The 15,809-nt window shown below is 33.4% G+C and overlaps 1 protein-coding gene across 4 annotated transcripts in view; it reads right to left on the reverse strand.

Moving 5' to 3' along the window:
• Positions 1-15,809, reverse strand: part of NRXN3 (neurexin 3) — a gene marked incomplete at its 5' end in the record, with an annotated part of 1,287,103 nt that overhangs the window by 23,562 nt on the left and 1,247,732 nt on the right. For 3 of the 4 annotated variants that reach the window (XM_083375237.1, XM_083375240.1, XM_083375238.1), the window contains one exon: positions 13,633-13,717. In XM_083375237.1, the coding sequence (XP_083231363.1) occupies positions 13,633-13,717 (85 nt within the window). The remainder of the gene's footprint in view (positions 1-13,632; positions 13,718-15,809) is intronic. The other variant, XM_083375239.1, reaches the window with a different exon arrangement.

The raw sequence follows: 15,809 nt of genomic DNA on the forward strand, positions 1-15,809 counted from the left end.
TCTGTTCCTCATTCAAATACATTCTGTCAAGGTTTCACCATTTTATTGAGTAAATCTGAAATCTCTGATAGAGAGAAGAAAACATCTATGCTTTACCAAGGGCTGTTACTTCATTAATAAAGAAATAATAATAAAATGAAATGAAACAAATTATATATATATATATATATATATATATATATATATATATATATGCAAATTATTCAAATTGCTAATAAAGAATTTGGGAGGCTAAGATGATCATTTCGAACTCTTTATGTTCTCATCAGTTAGTCATACCCTTTATCTGAGATTCGAACCTGGGCTGATTATATATTAGGCAGTGTTTTAACTTCCTGAGCCATGGGTTCTTTCTCTCTTTTATTAGCAGGAAGGCAAGGCAAATGTATGTTTAAGTATTTGTCAAGGCTTTTTGAATGGACCTTGCTAATTAACTCTTTCATTCCTGTTTTGGCCCGACTCAGGGCTTATCCACAGGACATAGTCAACTTATGACAGCTCATGAGCTGTCATAAGTTGACTATGTCCTGTGGATAAGCCCTGAGTCGGGCCAAAACAGGAATGAAAGAGTTAATTAGCAAGGTCCATTCAAAAAGCCTTGACAAATACTTAAACATATATATATATATATATATATATATATATATATATATATATATATATATATATATATATATATATATATATATATATATATATACACTGCTATCATATATATATATATAATATATATATATATATATTATATATATATATATATATATTATATATATATATATATATATAATTTTTTATTTTTTAATAATATTACCTTGTATTACCTGATTATATTTGTTACAATTAAATCCTTAAATAATCTTCATTTTATTAAATGATAATAGAGGTTTTTAGCAGTGGTTTTCCCTCATTTTTCTTTCAACAAGTAAATTTGTGGTGTATTTATTAATGTACTTGGATAACTACTTGTATAATTACAATATATATGATCCTTTTCGATAATTTTAGTCATATATATTTCATTCTTACATATAACACCAAATTTTTCCCTCTGAAAAATACATTATTTAGAACCAGGCATTTATTTATACATGAACATAAATTGGATGTCCTTAGCCTTTGAAAAAACACAAAAATTACATTCTCACTTGTTTTCATATAGAAAAACTAGAACTTCCTAACTCTTCCTAACAAATAGGAAGAAATGAAGAAAGGAGTACATATAATTTGATTGATTCCTCATCCTTCCCCTCTTTCCCTTTTTCTGTTCAGCTAAATAATAAATGAATCAGAACCAAATATACTATATAATGTTTCAGCAGCAACATAAAGATGCCCAATACTGTATATCCAGTGATTAAAATGACCGAACCTAGTGATAAAACATTGGGGAGGGGGGAGGGAATGTAACAGACAACTTAAATATTTCTCCATTTTTCTCATTACCTTCCTTGCCCTCTTCCAACCATCTGCATACGATCATACATGTGATATTTGATCCATATTTTTAATATGCCAGCAAAGGAAATTATGAAAAATATGTTTAATATCAGCACCAAGGACAGTTCCTAAGAGTGTCCCTAATTCGATTCTGCTTTGATTCTATATTAGTTCAGCTAGTTTACAGATCAGGTCTGAGAGGCACTATTGGAAACATAGGCAAATAACCAGTACATAGTATATTAAATTAGGTTATATAATACAGTATTATCTAAAGAAAGCTCTACAGTCAGGAGCTATTAGGTGGTGAGCAAAAATCTTTCTTTCCATGTAGTATTGGAAGTCATATGTAGATTTGCTATCAGCAGAGTTTTAAAAAGAAATTGTTTTATACATAAGTGATTAAATTAACTACACTTTTGACTGACAGCTTAAATGTAAGGATGCACAACTGTGTGTAATGCAACAATGAGCAGTGCAACAGCAGGAAACTGTCATCGCCAGGTACAAAATGGTAAAGTACCTATTTGCAATAAATCCAGCAATGTTAGCCAAGTGCAAAAATTAATATATTAATTAAATGTGCAACAGCTACTTTTTGTGTCTCGGTTCTCTCTCTTCAGCAATCACGTGGAACTGTTTGGCGATATGAGTCATATCACACTGAATTTCCTTAGCTTAAGTTCTCTGCTTCTGTTGGTTAAGTAAACATTATGAATGCAGTAAGTCAGTCATTAAATTTATGTAACTTCCCACTCAACAAATAACAATAAAAAATAATGAAATAATAATAAAACATAAAGTTAATCCTACTGATAGCCTTATTTGAAACTCTGCATGCAGTAACTTGCAGTACTTCGTACTATTATGCTTGTTTCCAATCCAAGCTAAGAAGAATCCACACAGGAATTGGCTAAACTTAATTTTATTGCACTTAGAATATGGGTGGAGGGGAGCAGGGGGGGAGGGGGAGGAAATCTGCAGATCTCAGATTATTCAGATTTCAAAATATTCTATCTTTTGGCAGAGACAATTTTGGAATAAAAGCCTACTTTTCCCCCCCTCCATTATAGAACTTCTATAATTATTCTCCTACTTCTGATCTTGTACATTTATGATATTTTCTGTTCATGAAAAAGATGCTGATCATTTTATCAACCAACCAACCAACCAACTGAGCTTTAAAATCGCTCTTTCAAAACTCTCTATGATATCAAGACTTTTCTTTTAATAATAGGATCCAAAGTTTATGACAAGTGTTGGAATATTTTTCTTTCCTTTGGAAACATGTGTTATACTTTCCTACTATGTATCTATATACCCATATAGTTAATTTACTATAGTGAATGGGGAAAATCTTCTCCAAATCATTCCTAGCAAGACTGAGCCACCCAGGTCTGCAGATGTCCCTATTCAAGAGTGGTATACAATCTGGGGAATGTGCTGGTTTCATAGCTCCTGTTCAATAAGTAGGTGGCAGCTGTAGCCAGGGAAGCCTTTATCTGGTTTGCCATTGTGCTCCTTCCTAAACTGGGAAACCCACATAGTCACTCAGTGCTGTCAGCTTACAACTTGGTTATTGAAATGCAATCTACATGGGTCTCCTCTTGAAGATCATCTAGAAGTTTCAACTTATTCAGAATGTGGCAGTGATGGAAATGCTTTGGTATGTCATGCAAGATCTTTAATCTGTGACTTTGCTTCTGGATGTGATTCAAGTTGCTTGGTATTACTTATAATGCCCCACATGGCATAGGATCAGCTACTTGAGGGCCCACCTACAGTATTTCTTTTACTATCTGTCTGGCTGTTTTAATACAGCAGGCTAGACATGCTCTGGGTTCCTTCCATTAAACAATATCACCTGTCAGACCTGGAAGTCTGCTTTGTCTGTTGCAGCACTTGCCCTGTGGAATGAGGTTTTACCTGAGTTCCCATCCTACTGGCACTTCAGAGAGGCCATTAAGACTTGGCTGTTTGTCCAGGCCTTTGATTAGGATGGGTATAGTCATTACAACAAGTGTATGTTTGTTGCTACTCAGTTTTTCCTTCTTTGTTTTTTTCTTATTGTTGCACTGTTTTTACTGTTTTGTAGTACTCATTAGTTGGGGAGTGTACAAACTGAAATAAATAAACAGGCAGATAAAAGAAAAAAATAATAAAAATGTTTTCTTTTTCCTTGGAAAATGTTATTTTTTTAAAAAATACCAGCTTTTCTTTCTGTGTGCCTTCAATTCCTGGCCACTACCTGGACAAGTCCTGCAGTTTTCTTGGCAAGATTTTAATAATTTAATTTAATAATTTAATTTGTATACCGCCCTTCTCCCGAAGGACTCAGGGCGGTGAACAGGGCAATTTTCAAAAGTGGATTGCCATTGCCTGCTTCCTAGGGCTAGGAGAAAGTGATTGGCCCAAATTCAGCCAGCTGATTTTGTGCCTGTGGCAGAACTAGAATTCACAGTCTCCTGGTTTCTAGCCTGGTCCCTTTACTTCTACATCAAACGGTGACTTATTTAGTTGGTATCTTATTTATTGTTTTCTTAATTGTTCTTATTTCCTTTCTCTTGACTACAAGTTACATAGCATTACACAGCACCCTCTTCTTTTATTTTCCTATCCTAATTTTGTTAGCACAGGTGTCAACAGTTAGCACTGTTCCTTGCCATTCTGAGGTGGGAAGCATGGAAAAACTCTGGTATAAGTCCTAAATTCCTGAACTTTATTAAAATCAAAATGAAAACTCACAAAATTGTTTCCAACTCCCAAAATAAAAAAGACAAAAATCAGAAAAAAGGAACTCCTGGCCATACCTGTATATATAATACAACTTTTCTCATGTTGCATTGTGTTTCTGATCAGTGCAGCCCTTCCCAGTAATAACTACCTGCTCCAAATGATTGCAGTAATATATGCACACACCTGTAACATACATACATTTTCCCTGATATGTGTATTTTTCATCAATTTTCAAAATACAGTTCCCTTTAAAAATACCTTTTTTGTATTCATCATTTTGAGTTTTGAGAAAAACATGTAAAGTGGCCAGTCTTGATATATGTGAATATGTTCTCTCTACATATACATTTGTAACAGCAAACTAATTAGATCTGCATTAAGAATCAAAGGAATTTATTACCTATCGAGAACTGCTCTCTCACTGGATTTAATTGCATTTGTTTTCATTATTTTAAATTTCATAGCATCCTATATTTATTATTCCCTGATGGGTAATTAATAATTTTTGAAAGAAATGAAATAGTGTATATATATATATATATATATATATATATATATATATATATATATATATATATATATATATATATATATATATATATATATATACACACACACACACACACACACACACACACACACACACTATTTCATTTCTTTCAAAAATACACACACACACACACACACACACACACACATACATACATATATATAAAATGGGAAACAGTTTTGCCTGAAGTGCTAGTTCTACGTAAGTCTCCTTTAACCAAATACTTAAAAAGGAAGAAAGCTATCTTACTGGAATTTATATAGCACTGATAATATTATCATTATGAAAAAATGATGACATTATATAAAGATAGTAGAAACATTTAGATCGGTCTTTTTTAATCTATTTAGTCTGTTAGATTAAGTATTTTAGAATTCCTCGTTATTGGCTGAGCTGATTGGAACCTTGGCAGTTGCAATCAAATGCTTCTAGAGGGCACAATGTTGAAGAGGTCTGAGTGAAAGAGTAAAAACTGCAAAATAAAATTATCTGAGAAAGCTTTTCCATTTTCTTCCTTTCCACTGCAGTCTGTCCACCACTGTAAAGTTGCCCTTAAGTGTGGAGACCCTCTGGAATGGCATTTGAAATGACTCGGGAGGATCATTATGAAACCAAGTAGAATAAATCACACCATTATTCGACATTTGTTCATAAGTGAAAAAAAACAACAACCCAAAACTAACATCCATTTCTAAACAGAAATTATATATAAAGAGTGAGCTACATTGGAAAATGTTTAGGAGTTCTGACTACATGTCTATGGATAGCTAAACTTTTTAAAGCCCTAATGTGTAGTTTGCTCCAAAATCCCAAGCTCAGGGTTCTGCAACCTTGACAACTTTAAGACTTGTGGACTTCAGCTCCCAGAATTTCTTAGCCAGCTATGCTGGCTGAGGAATTCTGGGAACTGAAGTCCACAAGTTAACTGCACTAATTAACTGCACAACTCCACTAGTTAACTGCACAACTAATGTTGCTTCAGGTTAGTAAAACTGAAATCTTATTGAAAACTATGGAAAAGAGTTGGAAATTTCAGCTTGTTGTATAAGCAAAGCACACAAAATACAGTCTCTGGTGTTTCCTGACAGTGCAACACTCAACTTCATTCACAAAATATCAGTTTGACAACATTGCCTTCTTTTTCATCTTGTATTTCCTGATATCTGCTTCTACCGTTTTTCTCCCCTAAACATTTTGTTAAGGCCAGAAAGGTAGGGTAAACGTCTTTGATTGACACTATAAAGAATAAAATTAATGTCAGATTTATAAACTTCCAAATTATCCAATTTTTAGTAATTGCTATAATTTCTCAATCACATTATTTAAACAGTACCATGGTCTATCTAAAATTCTGTTTACTGGATTCTCCAGAGATCATCTGAGTAAAATTAGGTGCATTGTTGTATTTGATGATATGGTTATTTGGTGGGTTGTATTTAAATCACAGTTAAATCATGGATTCCCCTGTGAGGAAGATAGGTGTATTTAAAAATTTAATAAGATAAAAAATAAAAATGCATTTGTGGTATTTTATATTACTATTATTACTATAATATTAAAAAGACAGGTGGTTTAAAAATTTGATAAATAAAATTAAAACATGCATTTTGTAGTATTTTATATTACTATTATTATTATAATATATACTTGAAAAGCTCTTGTTGAGTTGCAAGCACTGTGTAAAGACTATTTTACTTTGATCCCCACCACAAAGCTGTCTTTTTAGTAGTGGAATAATACAGATTCAAACTTATTCAAGTATTTATAAGTTCCAAGTAATGCAATTTCTCCAAAGTTATTACACCCCTATACTATACACAGGCATCAGTGTTGGAGATATCAAATATCTTTGCCCTTTTGTGAAATTTCTTCAAGGAAAGATTGAAAGGGAAGGAAGAAGTAGGCAGGAAAGGAAGTGAGTATGAGGAAATAGAACATCGTACAAACAGAGAACAGAATCGCACAATCACACAAGAACAGTGAGTTCCAAGACACAAAAATATGACAGATGAACATAAAGAAGATTATAGGATTGCTATTGGGTGGGGGTAAGTTGGGAGGGAAGGAGAAAACCAAAATAACTTTTTAAAATAAATAAATAAATATAAAAATTGGGGCTGCTGAAATAGCCAATGATATTTGCACAAATTAGCCAAAAAAGAAAATAAGCTGTCTCTAAAACGTATTTTAAAGTGTAAATAAATATTTTCCCCCAACTGGACCACAAAATTAGAATTGCTAGGTTAGCCTGAACACATCACTCTGTGAAACAAGATGGCATCACCACAACCATGCACTAGTTAATGAAGGCCATAAATGGGTAGCTATGACAGCTAATTATTTCATGCCACAAAGATGTGTTTTTGCACTAACTCCAAAAGAAATAAAGTGTATATGACAGATATTCTGCACTTGCAATAAAATTCTTTTTATGCCATCAACTATTTGTCTGTGAGGAATATGCTGGAGATTTTGAGGAGGCTTTTAGATGGACTTTTCATCTGATACAGTATGTGTCTTTCCGAAAGTCAAAGAACATCTAAAAAGAAAGCAAGAAGGAGGCACTCCACACAAGAAGGGGGTAAGAAAGGTGGGAATATGGTGCAAGAATAAAAATGAATAGGAAGCAAGAAACTTCATTCTTTAGCACACAACTTTCTTGGGTGAATTTACTTCAGAATGAAAATTTAGGTTATTTAGATGGCAAGAAAAGATTTTGTTGCCTTAGTTTGATTGCAGATCTATATTTCTCTTGAGTAGAATGATTATTTTGTTGGAATTATTCCAGAAATAATTTTATTTTTAAAAAAGAATGCATCAAATACTTTCAAATTAAAAGAAATGGTAATGTAGTACCACACATTATATATATATATACTGTATATATATATATATATATATATATATATATATAATGATCAACCACCAAAAATTCATGCGGCACAAAATGAGGTGAAATGACAGAAAATGTTATTCCAAATATATACAATCAACTTAAATATTTTTATGTGACCAAGGCTAATCATGCAGACATTAAAGATATATGTGTAAATTTTTTATTCCCTCTGCCCCAGCCTTTCCCAAGGATAACTGGGAAACTGAAATATCACTTAATCAAATGAAAGCAAAATTTAGTATCACATAAAAAATTGCTCTATAAATTTCACATGCTTTGCACGCTAATTAACATATCATGCATCTCTCTCCACTTTAGTAGATGACAGGATTAAATGAGGTCATGAAGATTAGGTGATGACGGCTACTTATCAATTCAGTTTTATTTTCTTCTAAGCAAAAATACTGTATGTGTACATATATATGTACATGCACACACACAGTATATAGTATACATATAGATATCAGATCCTTGAGAGGTGCTTTTGGGGCTTGGAAAGGACAAGTTAAAAGAATAATGCAAATTTAATTAAAGGAACCCTATAAGACATTTGCATGAAAAAAGAGTAAAACTTGCTTATTTCTTGTAGACATAAAGACATGTACATGTAGCTTGAAAGTTCCAATGAACAATATTGACTAGTTGTGCTTTTCAACTTGGCCTCCATTTTGGATATCTATATATTTGGAAATTATACAAACACTCTTGCTATCCTGAAAAACAGCACCAGGAATGAATGAGGGCTCCAGAAAGGAGCTATAGGATCTGGCATTTACTTAGATGATCTACCAAATGACTTGTGAATATATTTATTAGGCAATAAGCTCTTGATTGGAATTTTTCTCCTCATCTCAATTGTTTTAGTTTGCTGTTCTTGAACAAAAATCTTCTGGATGACACCTCAATATCAATTATTTTTGACCTTTCCACAGGTCAGCTGAATGTTCCTTTAGCACAGAGGTAACCTTTGCACTAGCAGCATTTAATGGGATCAAGTAACAATGAATGCTAGTGTGTGGTGCTCATTGGTTCTCACTTGATTATCCTCACTAAATAGTCACGCTTTATAATTTTATGTTATTTGGCTTGTTTCTCTGACAGGTCAGGCAACTAGGTCTGTAGATACTGCTAATCAAATGATAGGTGGGATGTGTGAGTTTATATGGTTAGCAAAATGTGCCAAGAAGCCAAGCCAAGTTTTCTTGCAGTCTGTATCCCATTCCATGTACAGAAGGTGACCAGACTGGTAGTTGAATCACATTTCAACCTTGAAAATGCCACTGAGTGCTCTGAGATTAATGAAGGCATCTAGTTTATGGGCTGCAGGGCAGTTTATCTGACACTTGTAATGCCATTTTCTGGGGAACAGGAAATGACAATGGCTAGGAACTGAAGGAATAGCAGGACATGGCCTTCTCTGGCTACCTCCATAATCTTCTGCTTGTCTGGTGGTATAGCTGCTCCTATAACCAAGAATAAGTGAGAAACACACACCAGCACACTTATCAAAATAATTACTATTACATGCAAGTGCTTCAGCAAGAGTTAACCTTTGTAAGCAAAAAAGTAACGAAGAAAAAGCTGCACAAATTCCAAGTTGTATTTTTTTTTACATTCTATCTTTTAGTTAGTTTTATTGCTATAGAATATTAATATATGCACATTCTTATCAAGAAAAATGTTTTTGGTTTCTTCAATGTTTATTTATTTATTTATTTATTTATTTATTTATTTATTATTTATTTATTTATTAAATTTATATGCTGCCCATCTTCACCTTATTAAATCTCTTGGATGAAGAAAGTACATAACTTAGATGCATATTTTAATTAATGATACATAAACAATTTTCTCCCTGTGGAAAAATAGGAAAGAGGAAAGGACCCTAGTTAACCTGATAAAATATACACAGATTTATGACGATCTGTTTCTTGGATTCTACACTGAGTAGGCTCTAAGTTACTAATAAGGATACATAATTAATCCAAGATCTGATTTGCATTAAAATTGTATGTATGTGATGTAATTAAATTTGAAATTGAAATTGGAAGGCAACAAGATGCAATTGAAATCAGTTTGGGGGGAAAAATCAAATCACTAGTTATAATACAATAAAACACTGAAGGCTTTCAGCTGATTCTGGTTTTGACAGAACTGGATGAAAATAGCAAAGATGATGGTTCTTTTACAATACTTTTTTGGGGGTAAAATATCAGATAGCTTTAGTGGTTTAATCTTAATACATTTTTGAAGTAGTCTGTGCTAGGATGAAGCCTAGCAACCTCCAAATTGTCCAGCAAACTTTCAGAAAATGTAAATGTAACCAATATAGAAACTGTCTCAGCCGAGCTTAAAAAATACGAGCATGGCTTTTTGGAAATAACGTATTGAATATCTGAACGAAAAAAATTAAATTAATAAATTAAAAAAGTAATTTTCAGGGAGCTCATTCAATGCTTTGAACATTCTGTTCACAGATTTAATTAGAATAAGAAAGTTGATCAAATGTCCTTTGAATCAAGTCATCAATTTGTAATTACTACACCTTGCCAACAACTTGGAAGAATTTTTTTTTTAAAATGACCTTTTTCCTGAAAGCCCGATGGTCACAGAATTCTCCTAATTCTTGGAAGAAAATTAACAGATGATATGCTGGGTCTTCCAGAAATAGTACCTTTCAGATAATCAGCAGCAATTTCAATGTTGATAGATCAAAGCAGACAGATAATTGGGATTATTCCTACTTTAAGATTCTGTGAAAGACAGCCTTCATTTGTGTGTGCATGCAGTGCTTGTATGTTTGTGTGTATTAATAAATGCATGCGTGTTCACGCACGCTTGAACATTTATATTCCTTGGTGATGCCAGAATTAACATCCAGTAAACATATAGCCTTTAAGGCTGAAAAGATTCCATATGATTCAAATTTTCTAACACAGCCTATCAACAAGAGGAGCAGCACTGAAAATATATCAGTGGCTGAAACAAGCTGGAAGCATTTACTTTCAAACTAAAAAAAATGGGAATGTGTTGAGAAAACAGAAGCTTCTAGAAGTTTTATCAACTAGGGCAGGGGTAGGCAACCTTGGCTCTTTTATGACTCGTGGACTTCAACTCCCAGAATTCCTGAGTCAGCTATGCTGACTCAGGAATTCTGGGAGTTGAAGTCCACGAATCATAAAAGAGCCGAGGTTGCCTACCCCTGAACTAGGGGATAATGACCAAAGCACAATTTGGTGGCCATTTTAATGTAATTTGAAGTTCTTTTTGTCTCAGTAGTTGTATGGCAGGACTCTTATGTTTCTAAACTGTTTCTTTATGGATGAACAGGCACTTCTTACATTTGTAGTAACTTGATTCATTCACCAATGCCATATCTCAAGGTCCTAAACACTGCAATGCATCACCATGGAAGAAGTAATGATACTGTCTTCACAACATGTCTTCAGGTGATGGATAAGAGGAATAGACTGATAAAGAGCGGAAAAAAGGGGTTTCTATTTTAAGTGCAAATGTATTAGCAATTAGAGAAATATTTTTTTTAAAAAAGTCATAAAAATTACCAGCGGGGTTCCAATATATATTTAGCTCTTTCTACATGAAAGTCACAATCTAACTGTATCTTGTTGAATACTATAAACAAAAGACCAAGTTTGGATCTGGTATAACTGATTTGGATCTATTTTTTGAATAGCTATCCTTATTTATTTATTTTTCTTGCAGACAGCATATCTGTACAAGTGTGATGGATGAAGTTACAATAGGGGTGCCAGGAAAAGCTGAAAAACATGATCAGTCACAAGAAAGAAGGTCAAAGACCTCTTCTATAGCAGAAATTCTCTAGCACAGCCCTACTGAAGGAGCTCACAAAACTCACAAATCCCTGCCATATGAGGTTTGTAAATCACCACTTTGTTTAAGACCTATGACTTTTCTTTTCATAAACACCATTCTTTCTTCCAGAAGAACATGACTGAGAAACAAAAAATATTAGGAAAGGAGCATCTTGAGCTATCAGTTATGCAGCACAACAAAGCAGCTGCTAATGCAAGAGTATTTATTCTTAAATTGGCCAAAAATCAACAGAAGAGAATATATGCAGTTAAATTGTGTTAAATTGTGGAGTCCTTGGTGCTTTCTGAGCTTAGTGGTTTGCTAGCAGATGTTTTATTACCAGACTAGGATTCCATAAAATCTTCATGAGCATATTTCAAATAATATAATCAGTTTGTACTGAATTGTATGTCAACGTGAATGCCAATGTTTAATTATATGTTGCTTAAGATATTTTATTTTGTATTTATATTTATTTATTTATTTATTTATTCATTTATTCATTTATTTATTTATTTATTTATTTATTTATTTATTTATTTATTTACATCTTTATTATGTTTATAAATAATTCAACACAGCAAATATACTAAAGGAGTCATGGTGCTGCAATGGTTAGAATGCAGTATTGCAGACTAACTCTGCTCACTGCTGGGAGTTCAATCCTGACTGGCTCAAGACTCCATTGTTCTAAGGTTGATAAAATTGTCAGCATTGCCTCCAGATTTTTGGGGCCAATGGTGATGTAAACTGCTGAGAGAATTCTGTAAAGCACCATGGAGTGATATAGTGTTATTGCTATTTCTAATACACTTTCAACAACAACAATAATCCCATGAGGTTATTTAGCCTGTGAGAAAGTGATTGGCCCAAAGTCACCCAGCTGGTTTTCATGCTATAAGGCAGGACTAGAAAACACAGTCTCCTGCTTTCTAGTCAGGTGTCTTAACCACTAAACCAAACTGGCTCTCTAGCCTTTTTGTGGAACTTCCTAGCTACATGCAAAGCCACAACTGTTTTTACTACTATCAGAGCAAGTCTTACCCCAAAATGCAAGCAGAATATGAATAGTGGAAATGTGAAAGCGCTAGCTTTGGATGATTTGTATTACTATTATTGTATTGATCTGAAATGCTTCAGGAAAAAAATGAACATAATCATCTGAAGTTTGTTTTTTAGCAAACATAAAGCTTTTCAAAATAATATAATAACCTATCCACCCCATCCCATGTTTTTTGTTTGTTTCTAACAAAAGCAAAAGAAAAGAAAAGACTTTTTTTGTATTTTGCGGTTAAGGATAGATTTGCAGAAAACTTTTTACAATGCATACAAAAAATTGATGAAATTCTGTTCTCTATTAGATAGCTATTTTAATTCAAAACAAGCCTCAAAATTAAAAATTAAATGAAACTTAAAGAAAAGAAAGGCTCAAAACAAAATTATTATTTTTTAAAAAAACAGACTGCAGTTGCCTGCTGAATATTGCACAGTCAGATCTATTCCCCCCTTCAAAGCCATAAAATTATCAAAATGTATCTATGCTCAAAGGGAGAAATTGAACCCATTTCAAAATTTTCTAATCAGTTTTGGCATTTAGTGGATACATTTTGAAGCATCATTGCTGCAGGTAGCATGGCAGAGTGTAATAATTGTTGCAGATTCATTGTGGTTTAAATCTCCTCAGACTGATTAAATAAACAGGGTACAGTATTGGCACAAATACATTGCCATGTTAACCGCTTTTAAAATCCCATGGACAAATAGAACTTTTGAGGCATGTTTTCATATCTGTCAGAAAGATGTAAAAACAGCCATGGCAATACCTCTTTTTTCCCCTACCTATTTTGTTAATAAATAATCAGACTTTTAATATTTTTCAGGAAAAAATTCTTCAATTTGCTTCCTTACTGCCCACCAGAGCCAGTTCAAAAACCATTACAAATTTATAGCACAGTAGTTTATAATAAACTGAACAAGCAGTCTTTCAAACAGTTGCTCCTGCCAGTTCCATGGGATTGGATGCTTGGCTTTAAACAGTGATAGTTTAATACACATTTCTATCCATATATACATATGTCATGTATACATATATGAGCATACATATATATGTATACATTCAGACCCACATATATGTATTGGCATTGTCAATTGCAAAAAGCAAGCCAAATAGAAGACTGACCTGGCTTACCTACACTCTGCTCGCATTCAATGAAATCTTCATCATCGTTAGAACACTCTGCTGAAGAAACAAGGTCATCTGTTGTCTGATGTGAATAAGAATGAAAGAAAAAAAATGGATACAAAGATCAAATGAAGGGAATCATGTTCAAAAGAACAGCAGCCTTTGAGCCACGGCTTAGAAATTTCTATGACAATATTTTTCTTATTCTTTAGACAGTTGACATTACTTTTCTTTTTGCATATTTATGGAGATTCTCAATCATCCAGGTCATGGTTGTCCCAAAGGTGCTTTTCTAAAAGGCAACTGGACTTTCTTGGTTTTCTTTCCTTGAAACCAAGAAGAATCTTCTTGGATAAGAAGCAAAACATTTTCAAGGGGGAAAAAACAACACAAGAAAGTTCAATTGCCTTTTGGAAAAGCACCTTTGGGACTTTTTGTATATTCTATTTCTAGCCCAAGATTCTATTAAATTACTGTAATGTGATTCATTGTTTTCCATATTATGTTACAATGGTTCTAAGGTACTTCTAGAATACTCAACGTATTTCCCATATGTAAGAACAAACAAATTTGCCATAAACTCAGGTCACTGGTTTATTTTGCTCAGTATTATCTAGACAACTCTCCATATCTGGAAATACCAAAGACAAAGTGGTTATTATATATGTAGCAGGGAGTTTAGTTTTGAGTTTTGGCCCTTGTTTTGAAAAACATAATGATAAGTTAGTATAACATACTCTTACCCAGACCCTATCAGCAAGTTCTAGAGAACTTTCTATAGTACCGTTAAAAAAAGGTTACCAAATTTTGTATAATTTCCCCAGTTAGTTAACTGGACAAATTAAATATAATAAAAAAATGAATGAATAAATAAAATGGCATAGATGCATAACTAAATCATCATCCTCATCATCCTCAACTTTTTCTGGGTACAATATTTTTAGAAAAATCATACTTCATAAGATAGTTATACATGATATGATTGCATTTACACAGAGAAAAATACACACTATTTCTAAAAATAATATGGACTGTGTAATCCAACAGTAGGTATGATTTGGTGAGTAAAAACATACTACTATCAAATGAAGTCTATTTTATTACAGATATCCACAAAAAATCAAAGTATTTGTCTCCCTTATGATACTGGGATGTATGGTAATGCACAGCAGATGTGCTATAGTCTCTGAAAAACTGAGGCCACATCAAGAGTGTTTCTGGTGTCAGCAAATCAGAGCACATGTTTCAGCTAATAATTCTGAGCAAGTGAGTGGCTGTGATTGTTCTAATTAAAGAGCAGCAAGTACTGTGGTGTGTTAAGAAGTATAATGGCTTCCCTTCCCAGTAGTAAGTCCTTCGTGTAATTGCTCCAATTAGTAGAATTACTAATGGAGACCAATACAAGGATTTTGTGGAAGCCTCTGGACCCAGGCATATTGTTTGTGTGGAAGAGTTTGAAAGTATCCAGCCCTTGGCAATATGATCTTGACAAATGCCTGATTCTGCTCCCCAGTCTTTGCTATTTCAGGTCTATAAACAGAATATAAAAGGTACAGATCACCCAGTGTTGTAGGGCCTATGTAATCAGAATTCCTGTTAGATACTGTACATAGTACAGAACCACTCTCGTTGTGGCTGCCTGAGGCTGTTTTTTACACAACAATTTACAGACGCTCCTAATGGCAGTCTCCAATTTGGGATTCAATATGCAAGCAAATCTGCCTTCTCTCACCTGCACCGCTGTGTCCCTCATACTTTTCCAGATGGGGTGACAAAAGAAAAGGCTTACTGCTTTCATTCTCTTCCTGAATTGTGCTTTAGAAATCAGGTTATGACATTCTTTTACTCAATTAAATTACAACTTATGCAATGACTGGGGAAGACAAAAGCCTGAATTTCACAACTAGCATTCTTCTGCTTTGATCATGAAGAGGCTGACACATATAGTTTATTAACCTCTGGAGAGCTAGAAATAAAGGCAATTTTGTCCCTTGTTTAGTCCATTGTAAGCATTATCCTCTCTTTCTCTGGACAATATTATATATTTAAACATCTCAATGGAGATAATTGCACCTGCAATTATTTCCACTCTTTTTCCCCACTGTTAAACTACTAAAACAAAACAAATCTCCTTTTTTCTGTAAATAGTTCCTCAGTGGCCGATGAAAAAAAAT

The sequence above is a fragment of the Vipera ursinii genome (assembly GCF_947247035.1).
Source record: "Vipera ursinii genome assembly, chromosome: 1".
Classification (NCBI taxonomy): Eukaryota; Metazoa; Chordata; class Lepidosauria; order Squamata; family Viperidae; genus Vipera; species Vipera ursinii.